Raw genomic sequence first — 12,184 nt, 5'->3', positions numbered from 1 at the left:
TGCCCTTATTGTCTGAGATGAGACAACCCCTTCAAGAACAGCTCAGGTAAGATAATATCATGTTCAGGAAATAAAAAAATAAAATAAAAATACAGTCAGAAAGTAAAAACTGATCACAAAAAAGAGAGATGTGTCTCTATCTGATTTTAACAGACAGATGAAAATTTTGGGGACACATTTCCTTTCGTCAAAAGCTGAGAATTTGCAGATTATCACAACTAGACATCCATTTTAATGAATCAGTTGATCAAAAAAGCTGCACCTCATTTCTACCAGGGCACAGGAGCACTCTGGTGAGGACTCCTCTCCACCAGCAGGGGTGCTTATTAAGAGGACCAAAATTAAGCAGGGGAAGGAGCGGTGCGGAGTCAACCCCCTGATCCTAATAGCACAAAAAATATAAAATTCCTACCAGCGTCACATTGATGTTCATGACTCTCCCGAGCTGATCCACGTAGAAGACACTGTCGGAGGACCATGGATTACAGTGGAGATAATTATACATGCCATAAGCACGCATGTGGTCCAGCGTGTACTGATCATCCCGGAGCTTCAATTCTGCCACAGCTAGGAGACAAAAAACAGACCTTCTTAATACAAGGGATTTTTATAGCGTTTTCTTATTACCTCAGCTGCAAACTTCCAAAATTATCCTCATAATGGCGTTCCCTGCTGCTCAATCCACTGCAGGAGCCGGAAAACTGGATTACACTACGTCCCAGAGCAAGCGAGCGCGTCCCATCATTAAAGCTGGGGCTACAAATTAGAATTTGAAGCTCATATCATCTCAACTTCTTCTAATTAATCTTTATTCTCAGGGTCCCATAAAGTAATAAACTAGTCAAATCTTAAAATGGGGTTATCCGGTAAATTGAATTGATGGCCTATCCTCAGGATTAGGGATGAGCGAACCTGAACATCATTATTAGGGTACATTCACACTAGCGTTAAAGTTTTCCGATATTCAGTTCCGTCCTAAGGGCTCAATACCAGAAAAAACTGATCAGTTTTGTCCCAATGCATTCTGAATGGAAAGTAATCCGTTCAGGAGGTCTTCAGTTCAGTCACTTTTACGGTATTTGGACGGAGAAAATACTGCCAAAATCCTGGAACACTTGCCTGAATGCCGTCATTAATTTCCATTTAAATGTATTAATGCCGGATCCGGTATTAAGGGTTCCGGTTTTCAGGTCTGCCCATGTGCAATAAAAATTTGAAAAATAATAAATACCGGATCTCTTTTTTCCGGATGACACCGGAAAAACGGATCAGGTATTGCAGTGGATTTGACATGCGTTTCCATACAGTTTTCGGTTGACTGAACTGCCTGCCGGAATCAAACACCACAAGTGTGAAAGTACCCTTAGTGGACATTTTAAAGCACATTAAACCTAAAAATTATTGATAAAAGCGAATAGGAGATAGTCTTGCCCATACCGTTTCCTGTAGAAATCCTTCAGAGAACTCAGGGGATTGTTTGCTGCTATCATCCATTTTCAGCTGGTGAACAGTGGTGGGGTTTGGGGTACTTTCACACTAGCGTTATTCTTTTCCGGTATTGAAATCCGGTAAAGGGTCTCAAAACCAGAAAATAACGCATCCGTTTTGTCCTAATGCATTCTGAATGGAAAGCAATCCGTTCAGTTTGCATCAGGAGGTCTTCAGTTCTGTCCCTTGAACGGTATTTGACCGGACAAAATACCGCAGCATCCTGCGGTATTTTTTTCCAGACAAAATCCCAGAACAATACCGCACTTGCCATAGAGATGTATTAATGCCGGATCTTGTAACAAGTGTTCTGGAAATTGCTGCATTGCCGGGACATAGGAGGAGCTATTTTTGCTTTTGATCTTCGGAAAAATTTCAATACCGGATCCGTTATTCCAGATGAGACTGATCCGGAAAAAAAAGCTTTCCGTTTGTATACTACAGCTTGCCGGATCCGGCAGGCAGTTCCGTTGCCAGAACTGCCTGCCGGATTCTAACAACGCTAGTGTGAAAGTACCCTTAACACGGCTTTACACCGCACAACTGTCAGGCTGATTACTGGGATTGATTGTTATTATGCATGCTCGTTCAGGGGTTGGACAGCCCAGATCCTTGCCAATCAGCTGTTCAGAAGTAGCACAGGCGGCTCCACAGCTCTGTCCGTTCTGTGGCGGATGAATAGTAAGCAGCTCCATCCACTACACAATGGACAGAGCTGTGGAGTTCTGCCGCCTGAGCTACTTCTGAATAGCTAATCGGTCGGGCCCCTGCCAATCAGATAATGATGACCTATTCTAGGGATAGCTCATCAACTGTTAAATCCTGGAGCTCCGCATACAGTTGTGCTGATCTGGAAGTGTAACTTAGTGTATACTGACCCTACACCATCCCCCGGCTCGGCCGGCAGCTATTGACAGTCTCTAAAATGGGACACCAGGTGACTACTTTCAAAAAGCCCAAGTTTTCATGATCTTTCCCGGTTATAAAGTAAATGGCACATTTTTATTGCATCCATTTTTCTGATGCCCGTTTCTGTATTCGGATGTGTCGGAGTTGCCATGACGACAAGGTGTCCTTATGAGATCCCCAAAATAAGGATTACAGAATGATGAAAACAGATTTGCAGATCCTCCTTTTCACAGCAACCACGTTTGCCAGCGTAAAAAAAAAAAACGGAACGGACACGGAAAGAAAATCCGTTCATGTCCATAAGGCCTAATCCAAATGAACAGTCAGATGTGCGCTTGCCTGCTCAATCAAATGCAGTTTCCCCCACCCCAATCTTTGTCCACATTCCAGAGAAATTCATGGTTTTATTATATGTAAATGACCGGCTTAGTGCAAGAAGGGCATCGCTATTGCACCAAAAGCTCCACTCCCTTTCGCTCTTGGCCTGGCCCTCAGCTTTGAGTGACAGAGCCAGGCAGTGGCAGCGTACTCACACCTGGTCCTAAGCGCTGTCGCCTGCATGTTTGCCTGGGAGATTGGCGCATGCACAGTACAGGCCTGATGCCTGCCGGGCAGAAGCAGTCTGTGCTGCGCATGTGCCGATACAGGAGGCAAACACACAAGCGTGATAACAGTACCAACGCCTGGCTCTGAGACTCAAAGCTGAGAAGGGGGGCAGCCAACAGAGAAAGGTGCCCGCATTCCAGAGAAATTTATGCTTTTAGTCTATGCAAATGACCCGCTTGGTGCAACAAGCTTGTCACTGTTGCACCAAGCGGGTCACTTGCATAGAATAAAAGCATGAATTTTTCTGGAATGTGGACACCAATCAGGATGGGGAAATAGGAGATCACTAACTGACCGGTGGGGGTCCGACTGCTGAAACACACAACTGATAATGAGAACGGGGGCCCCGAATCCCGAGATCGGGGAGCCTGTTCCCCTGTCCTGATGGAGCAGCAGGCCGCACATGCACCCTGCCGCTGCATTCTTCCTCTAAGTCAGGCATCCTCAAACTGCGGCCCTCCAGCTGTTGTAAAACTACAACTCCCACAATACCTTGCTGTAGGCTGATACCTGTAGGCTGTTCGGGCATGCTGGGAGTTGTAGTTTTGCAACAGCTGGAGGGCCGCAGATTGAGGATGCCTGCTCTAAGTCTAAGGTAGTGCCAGAGATAGCCGAGTACAGCGATCAGCTATTTCTGGCAGTCCCGTAGAGAATGGCTGCCGGGGCAGGGTGCATAATTGGCCTGCCGGTCCATTACAATTGGGGAACTAGACCCCCATTCTCAGGATCGTGGGGGTCCCAGAGGTTGAACCCAAACCTATCAGTTTTCCCTTATTCTGTGGATAGGGGATAACTTGAAAACTTGGCAAAACCCCTTAAAGGTGGGTCGCTGGGTCTCAAAAAACCTTTTAAGCCACATTGACTGGATTTCCACAAAAGTCTGATCATGGGGGTGTGACTGCTGACATCTTATCCGAGACATGGTATGGCATATCCGTAAGACACGGGAACACCCCTTTAACGTGTATAGGACACGAAGATAAAGCAGAGTATGGTTATTTACTGGTTGGTCCACAAGCAAATGCATTCCCCCTGCACTGTACAAGTAAAGATGGCCACCATGCCGTTCCTCTGTTACTCCTCTTTGAGGCGGTTCCCTACACACATTGACAGTTGACCAAACAGCACTGATAGTACCAGAGTGCTGATGGACATTTCCAGGAGGAATCACAGAATGCTCAAGAATGGCTATCTTAGGGGCAATGCGAATATTTACTAAAAGAGACGTCAGGTAAATTGGCAGATCCTCTTTAGGGCTCATGCACACGCCATCTGCCGAATACGGATCCTGGCCGGCCGCATGCCACCATTCATTTTTCAAACTCCTCTAGAGATGTCCTATCCTTGTCTGCAAAACGAACAATACTAGGCCACGTTCTATCATTTTTGTGAAATGGATGGGTCTGCATCCAATCCACAAAAAATGAGGATCGGACGTGGACATAAACGTTGTTTCCGTGCGTGATCCCTTACATTGAGAAAGTAATTACAAGTCGTACATTAAGACTAAGGATACATGGCGACTTTGGAAAGATTGCAATACCGCCATGCTACATCGCAACATAAAGAAAGTGAACTGTGTCCGGCCATGACAGGCACGTCGAAGGAAATCCAGCAGGTTTGACTTTCTGGTGACTTGGGTGTTGCAGTCGCGGCAGGCCGGTGTGTCGCATTCGTTACGTTGCGACATAGCACCGCAATACTCAAGCCTATGGGCCCAGTCTAACGTTGCGGCTGTGCTGACATTACTGCCGCGCAGCGTAGAACCATGTAGGAAAAAAATGCAGGTTTTTACTGCAAGAACAGGTGAAGTGAATAAAGACCATGGGAGAGATTTATTAAAACTGACTTAGTTGCCCCTAGCAACCAATCCGATTGATCCTTTTATTTTCCCAAAAAACAACTCAAACATGAAATGGTTGGTTGCTAGGGGTAATTAAGCCAGTTTTCCTTTAGCACCAGTTTTGATAAATCTCCCCTTATGGGGGAACAACAAATGCGTGCAAAAACAATAGGCCTTTGTGTGTGAACGTTCCCCAAGGATAGAGTTGGATTTGCAGCATTTTCACTGAATGTTACTTTACAGTCTAAAAGTGTAAAAATATAAAACACTAACAAAAAAAATGAAAAACACTTGAAATGTACAAGCGTAGAAAAAGAGTGTGTGTGAAGGAGCTCTCCACATTGCTGAATACAGTCTTATGTCTTCTCCTAGTAATGCTATACAATGTCTACAGATGTCCTTTGAATTGGAGAAGATGATAAGTAATGGGCACCTTTACGGGACCATTTCTTCAGGAATGACGCATCGCTAGGGCCTCCTATCCCGTAAAGCCCTTCACATTGACACCTGGAGAGGAAGCTTTAATCAGGCATTCATGGCGACGAATGCGTAGTTATATACTTCACCCATCCTCAAAATGGGAGGACTGCACACACGTCCTCCAAGTAGCCAGCTCAATACTCAAGCCCATGAATGAGGGGCGGCTCGTCATCGTCCGGTGATTAGGACTATTGTATAGACCTTTCCCAATCGCAAAGAACCTCTCAATCAAATTTTCCTATTACTAAAAAAAGACAAATCCTTCTTCACGGATACCACCCCCGAGCCGCTCCCAAAGGATTTGCCGCACTGGAAGGGTAAACTCAACCAGCAATGAAGGGGTTATACATATATATATTATCTTTTTTTTTTTAATAAGCTCCTTGTCTGAAACAGCACTTCTCTCTTATTTACCTCTGGACAGCATGTTGTCGGCCATTTTGAGGTCTAAGGTCAACTGTCTTTGGTCACTCGGTCACGTACCTGCATACGTGTACATATGCACATCCCTGCTTTTCCTTCCCCTTCTCTCTCCTTTTTGTGTACGTTCCTCTCATAGTTAACACCCCTTCCGTACCGGCTTGAATTGAAGGGGTTGTGTCATCTCAGACAATGGAGGCATTTCGTTAGGATAGGTGTGGGTCCCTATCTCGTAAACGGAGCCAACAAAGTCCTGAAGGGCGCACCATGCATGCGCGGCTGCCCTCTATTCAGTTCTATGGGGCCGCAGAAGATAGCCAAGTGTTGGCTCGACTATTTCCATTGGCCTCATAGAAACGAATGGGAGCAGTGGCTGTTTATTTCTATGGGGATTCCCAAAATAGCCGAGCACGTCGCTATTTTGGGCGGGCCAATAAGAAGGCTTCATGGTGGCTGGACTCTGCACCGCCAGCCACCACTTTGCCAGCCTAGTTTTAGGCTTTGTTTTAGAGATAGGAGCGAGTCCCAGAAGTGGTGTGAACAGGACCTAAAACATGAGGGACGGTACTCCAGCCCCAAACTTTGGATTTCCCACATGACAGCTCACCAGGACCGTACTCCTAAACTACTTCCCTTCCATTAATTTCAATAGAAAGAGCAACGAGCAAGAGACATTAATGAAATATAATACCTCCAGTTTGACTAAACCTTAGGGTGTTGTTCTGGCGGTTCCCTGGTGTTCACCCTTTAACCCCTGTACAGGGATCTGGACTTCGCTGCAGGGAACCAACTAGGCTGCTACCTCCTGGAGGAGTCCTGGTGTGCATGGCAGCTGACCAAAGGGGGTCAGAGACACCAGGGTGAAGCACCATGGAATCGGGCACACCCAAGTGTTGGCTGAATACAGTCCGAGGTCAGGGCAGCATATTCCAGATAGCAAGTCCTAGGACGGGGCAGGCGGCAATGAACAGAACCCCCGCTCTTGTCATCGGTGTGGATCCCAGCAATCAGTAACTTGTTGTTTCAATAATACCCCTTTAATAGAGGCTCCAAAGGATGTGTCATTACTATATGATCTTGAGATGGAGGATCCGACTGCTGCAAAAAGTGGCCAAAATGAATTAAACTTCCCAAAGAAGTTAGCTGCAGATTTCCGGGCTTATTGGCTACTTTATTCCCGGGAAATGAGTGCGGAACTCAAACTTCTGCAACCAAATACAAAATCTGTACTATCTGATTATATAGGACAGAGGTATCTTTGGAGTCCTCTCAGAGACGCCCGGGTGTGACCACAGTCTCCGTACTCCCTATAGTTACTCCCATGTGTCCAGCCATGATCTAGTCTCACTTCCTGAGAACTTTATTAAACATTAGCAAGCAGAATTGAATATTAAAAGTGGCAGAAAGTGTGCCGTCTGTTACCATGGAAACCAGTCAAGATAACAACTCGGGCCGGAAAGAGTAGAGGACATCTGCCAGTGCAGAGGGATGTACAGATATTCTGACCAGTTTTTTTTATGGGTCACATTCAGAGTCACTCTCAAAGGGGAGAAATTATTTGGTAGAAAAAAATAAAATAACACAAAGTAGCAGGTGGTAGAGAGCAAATGGCCCTTTTCATGCTAGTGCTCCATGGTGCTGCCTACAAGAGCACGATTCTGAGGGTGTGCTACAAAGACAGTTAATGGGGTATGTCAGTACAAAAAAATATGGCGATCATATGACATTACCTTGCCGATCCCGTTAATGCTATTCTGACGGTGCCCAAGTCCCTGCTGCCTTCCACTTCCTGCTGATGCTCCGACATGGGTGGGTATACCACTCAGCCAATTACTGGCCAATGGGCATTCCCAGTCCAGGCCAACCCCTTAAAGTCGAATGTAACTAGACAAGTATATCTTGCCACCACTCTAACTACGCTGGCAGGGTTTGGGCCCCAAGAAATACTTTTTATCTAAAATCTTGTCAAAGTGCTATATAATTCTTGTGCTGGAATAAAGAATATGGGTAAATTGTACCAAGTCCCATTCATTTCTACACGTCAAATGCTGTAGTGGCGGAACGGTCATTGGTCCTTTGCTGCCACCTTGTGGTCAAACATTAACACTTATTTAGGAAGCGGATTTAGACTGAATATTACTTTCCTTCCTCTAGAAAATGACAACTTAGATTTGTCGGATGCTTTATAAATCATCAGAAGATAGTATTTCCCTTTAAAGCAGGGAACCTTTTTACTGCCGAGGGCCATTTTGATATTTAGAACATCGTTCACGGGCCTTACAAAATTCTCAACTTAAAAATTAGGCTGCTATATTTGGTCAAAGCTCTAATTAGATCAGACCCCAAAATCAGACCCCCAAGCTCCACCAGCCTCGGATCAGACCCCCGAACCTCCATCAGCCTCAGATCAGCCTCCCGTCAGACCCCCCAGTCTACATCAGCCTCAGATCAGCCCCCGTCTGCCTCCATTATCCTCAGATCAGACCCCCAGCCCCCTTCAGACTCAGATCAGACCCTCCAAATTGACTCCCCAACCCCCATCAGCCTTAGATCAGATCTAATCAGTCTCAGATCAGACCCCCAGCCCACATCAGCCTTAGATCAGACCCCCAGATCAGATCTAATCAGTCTCAGATAGGACCTCCCAGGCCCAATCAGCCTTAAATCGGACTCCCATCAGACGTTACAAAAACTTACCTAGCTTGCTCTGGACGGCGCTGCAGATCCAAGACTCCCTGCTTCTTCTGGGTCACAGTGCAGGCCTACGCGCACTACGTCCTGATGGTCTATGCGTCAGGACCTGGGAGAAGACCAGGGAAGGCGAGTACAGCCCTCAGCTTCCTGTGCCTCCCGTATGCTAATAACCGCTTCCATCATTGAAGCGGTCATTAGCATTCAGACTATAAGACACACTCACACTTTTTCCCCAAATTTGGGGGGGGGAGCATCTTATAGTCTGAAAAATACAGTATGCTCTGGCAGGGAGCCATATCAAATGATCCTGTGGCCCACAGGCCGTAGGTTCGCCACCCCTGCTTTAAAGGGATCAACCCTATTAAACCAGACACACTGGCTAGTAGGGTTGATCATGCTGATTAAAATAATAGCTGTTTTTTGTCTGCATGATAAACAGCTGCAGAGGTATTTTCGTTTTTATTCATATGCAAATGACCAAGTTGGACCACCAGGAGGCGGCTGAATCCTTGAAGCACCGCTTAGTAACATCCCGTGTGCTCTGTACTTGGGTTCCACCGGGTATCGAATTATCAATACTTTTGTACCCGGATCAATACGATACTAGCACAGGGAGGGAGTCCCTGCGTCCCCACAGTGCTGCTGCCACCAATGAGAAGAGAGAGGGGAGGAGGAGGGGCCGCGGCCACTGCGCCACCAAAGAAAATAACTAACCCATTAATTCAAATATAGGCGGCGGGTGCAGGCAGCAGAATCCCATAACCGCCACCTGTCCTCTATGACAAGGCACTGCGATCCACGGCAAATAACCCCTCAGGTGCCACTGAGGGGTTATGCTGTGGAACTTTGGCACAGACGCCCTCACTGAAATTTCACTGGCGGCGGCGTGGTTTCTTGCTGGCTTCTGTCTCCCATTCATTTTAATGGGCCATGTCCATTCTCGGAAGCGCTGCCTCCCATTGACATGAACAGAAATCGGAAAGGACGAGGCTGCTGGACGGATTTCAATGAAATTTCAGCAAAATCGTCCGCGTCAAGATTCTGCGGAAAAAAACACTGTGACCGGCCCCTAAAATAAATGGAAAAAAAATAAAAATCGTGGTTAATGGAACAAACATTAGGTCTGTCACCCTCTCTCCCCACTGCTAGTCACATCAGGGTTAGAATCTCTCGCAGTTAGGGCTCATTCAGATGGCCGTCGTTTTTTTCGGTCCACATAACACAGATACCAGTGGACCGCACATGGCCGGCACTATGATAGAAATTACTATTCTTGTCGGCGATTGCGGGTTAGAGTAGGACATGCTCTATCTTTTTTGTGGGCCGCAGAACAGAACTACAGATGCGGTTGGGTTGGAGGATGGCATGGGGCTGATGGCACTGGCTGGGGGACATGGATGATGGCAAATGGCAAGGCATATCTTTATCGCACATAGTTCAAATTATATTGAGATATAGATTTTAGGCCATATCGCCCAGCCCTACTTAGAATGGCTTGTTTGTCTAGGCAGCAATCATTAGGAGAAATAAAATAGCCGCCGTCCCATCAGGACACACAGAACCTGTCCTAATCACACAGGAGGAGAAGTTACTTCACCACAATGAGCCAGTAGCGCTGCCTCATCCTCCTCTCTGCTCTGCTTGTCAGGAATCCTGATCCTGAATACAGAATCTCTGTGGGAATGGAGATGATGAGGAGACATGAGAGGAGGTGAGGTGTGGATAATGAGCAGCAGCACTTGTTTACAGGCTCCATTACCACAGCCCCACATTACCACAGCCTGTCCTGTCCGTCCTCTCAGTACTTCATGTCTCCTCATAAACCAAATTCCCCATAGATTCAACTAAAGTTCTTATCATCTGTATTCAGGATCATAATCCCTGTCAAGCAGAGAGGAGGATGAGGCAGCTCTTTACCTCAGTGTTCTAAAGTATCTTGTTCTCCTCATGTGTGATCAGGACAGGTTTTGTGTGAACTAATGGGACAGCAGCCATTTTGTTTCCCCTGATGATTGCTCCCCAAACAAAACGAGCTGACAGGTATTTGAGAATATATTTATAACAAAGTAATATTTTAAGTATTTTCATTTTCTTAATTCCCAGAGTACCCCTTTAAGATCAGAAAGGATTCTCAGCTGATGAGATCTGGTGTAAGGGGGGACTAAGACACAATAGCCTTGCATGCGGAGGGTATGCTTCGGTTTTTTGAGAAGTCAGAAGCTTCAGTAGGGTACATAACGGAATAACTGAGGGACGCGGTAGGAGATCAGTACAAGGGAATTGGGATGAGACGGCTCTGCTCCCACTGGACCCGGATTAGTAAATATCTGAGCCTAGAGTAAAAGGCTTTAAAGGGGTATTCCGGTTATATAAAGTTATCTCCTGTCCACAGGATAGGGGTTAACTATTAGATCGTGTGTCCTATCACTAATCATGAGAACGGGGGATCCGTGCCCCATGGAGCCCCCCGAAATGAACATAATAATACACGTAAACAGCCGCTTCATTAATTTCCATGGGATTTCCGACGATAGATGAGCGCTGTACTCGGCTATGTACGAAGTCCCCATAAAAATGAACAGAGCTCCATGGCCCTATTCTCGTGCTCGGTGGGGGTCCCAGCTGTAGGACCCCCACCAATCTAACAGTTATCCCCTATCCTATAGATAGGATATAACTTTATATAACCGGAATACCCCTTTAAAAGAAATCTGTCACGCTGTGTTTTTTTATTGATACGAGGCTCCATTCCAGGGTTAGGATACTTTTCTTAATATGCAAATTAGGCCTTTGGTGCAAAGAGGGAGTCACCATTGCTCTTGTTGCACCCAAGCTCCTCTCATTTCTATGATCAGCCCCTTTGATTGACAGGGCCAGGCAGTGGCAAAGCAATCAGGGAGGGGCTGGCCACAGTAAGAAGTGGAGCTCTGGCGCAACAGGAGCAATGGTGACGCCCTCCTTGCACCACTGGCCTAATTTACATATTAGGAAAAAGTATCGTAAGTCTGGAATTTTTTTTCCGGAGTGGGGTGGCAGATCGCTGGGTGAATGGAGCTGGTCCTAGAGGGCACGGTGCCTGGTTTACCAGTGGATTTCCTGGTGACACACTCCATTTAAAGGAATTTTCCATCAGTCTCTGAGACAAAAGGGTGACACCGAAAGCACCTCCGGCAGAGCTCTGCGGGATCGGCTTGGAGTGTCGTACGCTTGCGAATCTCCTCGACTAGACTCCTGGCATTGCTTTTTTGCTTAAACCGTCAAGAACACGTACTCCATATTGTGTGGTAGCAATCACTTGTCCTGCCACTAGGTAGCGCCAAAGTTGCCCTCATTGGAAGCAATATGCAGTGTGACAGCCTATCCCAGGACTTAGCCCTGGTGATACACGTGTTACCAGTACACACTCACCAGTATCCAGCTCCACACCATAACAAGGAAGTGGGTCCAAGGACAATTTATAGCTTTCAAACTTGGGGTCCAGCAGGAGCCTGTTCACCGTCAGAGAGCAGTTGGCCGCCTCCATGATAATAACCCAAACAAGCCCTGTCACTCTTTCCACAGTTCCCGGAGCCTAAGGCACACGGAACCTTTAGACCAGGTACATTGCGCTAAAACCGGAAGCGCTTCCTTTTCCTGCTGGACCAAAAGGAGCGAAGCATGACGGGAAACGTAGTCTTTCCGGCTAAACAGGCATTTTGAAATGCCGCAAAGTTTATCCTGAACTATACAATTATTCGTTCGGTC

General features: G+C 46.5%; 1 protein-coding gene across 1 annotated transcript in view; it reads right to left on the bottom strand.

Moving 5' to 3' along the window:
• The window catches only part of NUDCD1 (NudC domain containing 1), a 152,963-nt gene extending 140,931 nt beyond the window's left edge, over window positions 1–12,032 (bottom strand). Inside the window, exons 1-2 of the mRNA XM_044295156.1 lie at window positions 11,849–12,032; window positions 413–567 (exon numbers count right to left, since the gene is read on the bottom strand). Of these exons, the coding sequence (XP_044151091.1) occupies window positions 413–567; window positions 11,849–11,963 (270 nt within the window). The 5' untranslated portion in view covers window positions 11,964–12,032. The remainder of the gene's footprint in view (window positions 1–412; window positions 568–11,848) is intronic.
• Window positions 12,033–12,184: the final 152 nt, after the last annotated feature.

This window comes from Bufo gargarizans, chromosome 5 (assembly GCF_014858855.1).
Source record: "Bufo gargarizans isolate SCDJY-AF-19 chromosome 5, ASM1485885v1, whole genome shotgun sequence".
Classification (NCBI taxonomy): domain Eukaryota; kingdom Metazoa; phylum Chordata; class Amphibia; order Anura; family Bufonidae; genus Bufo; species Bufo gargarizans.
Note: the sequence above shows the minus strand (reverse complement) of the source record. Positions and strands in the feature narration are given on the sequence as shown.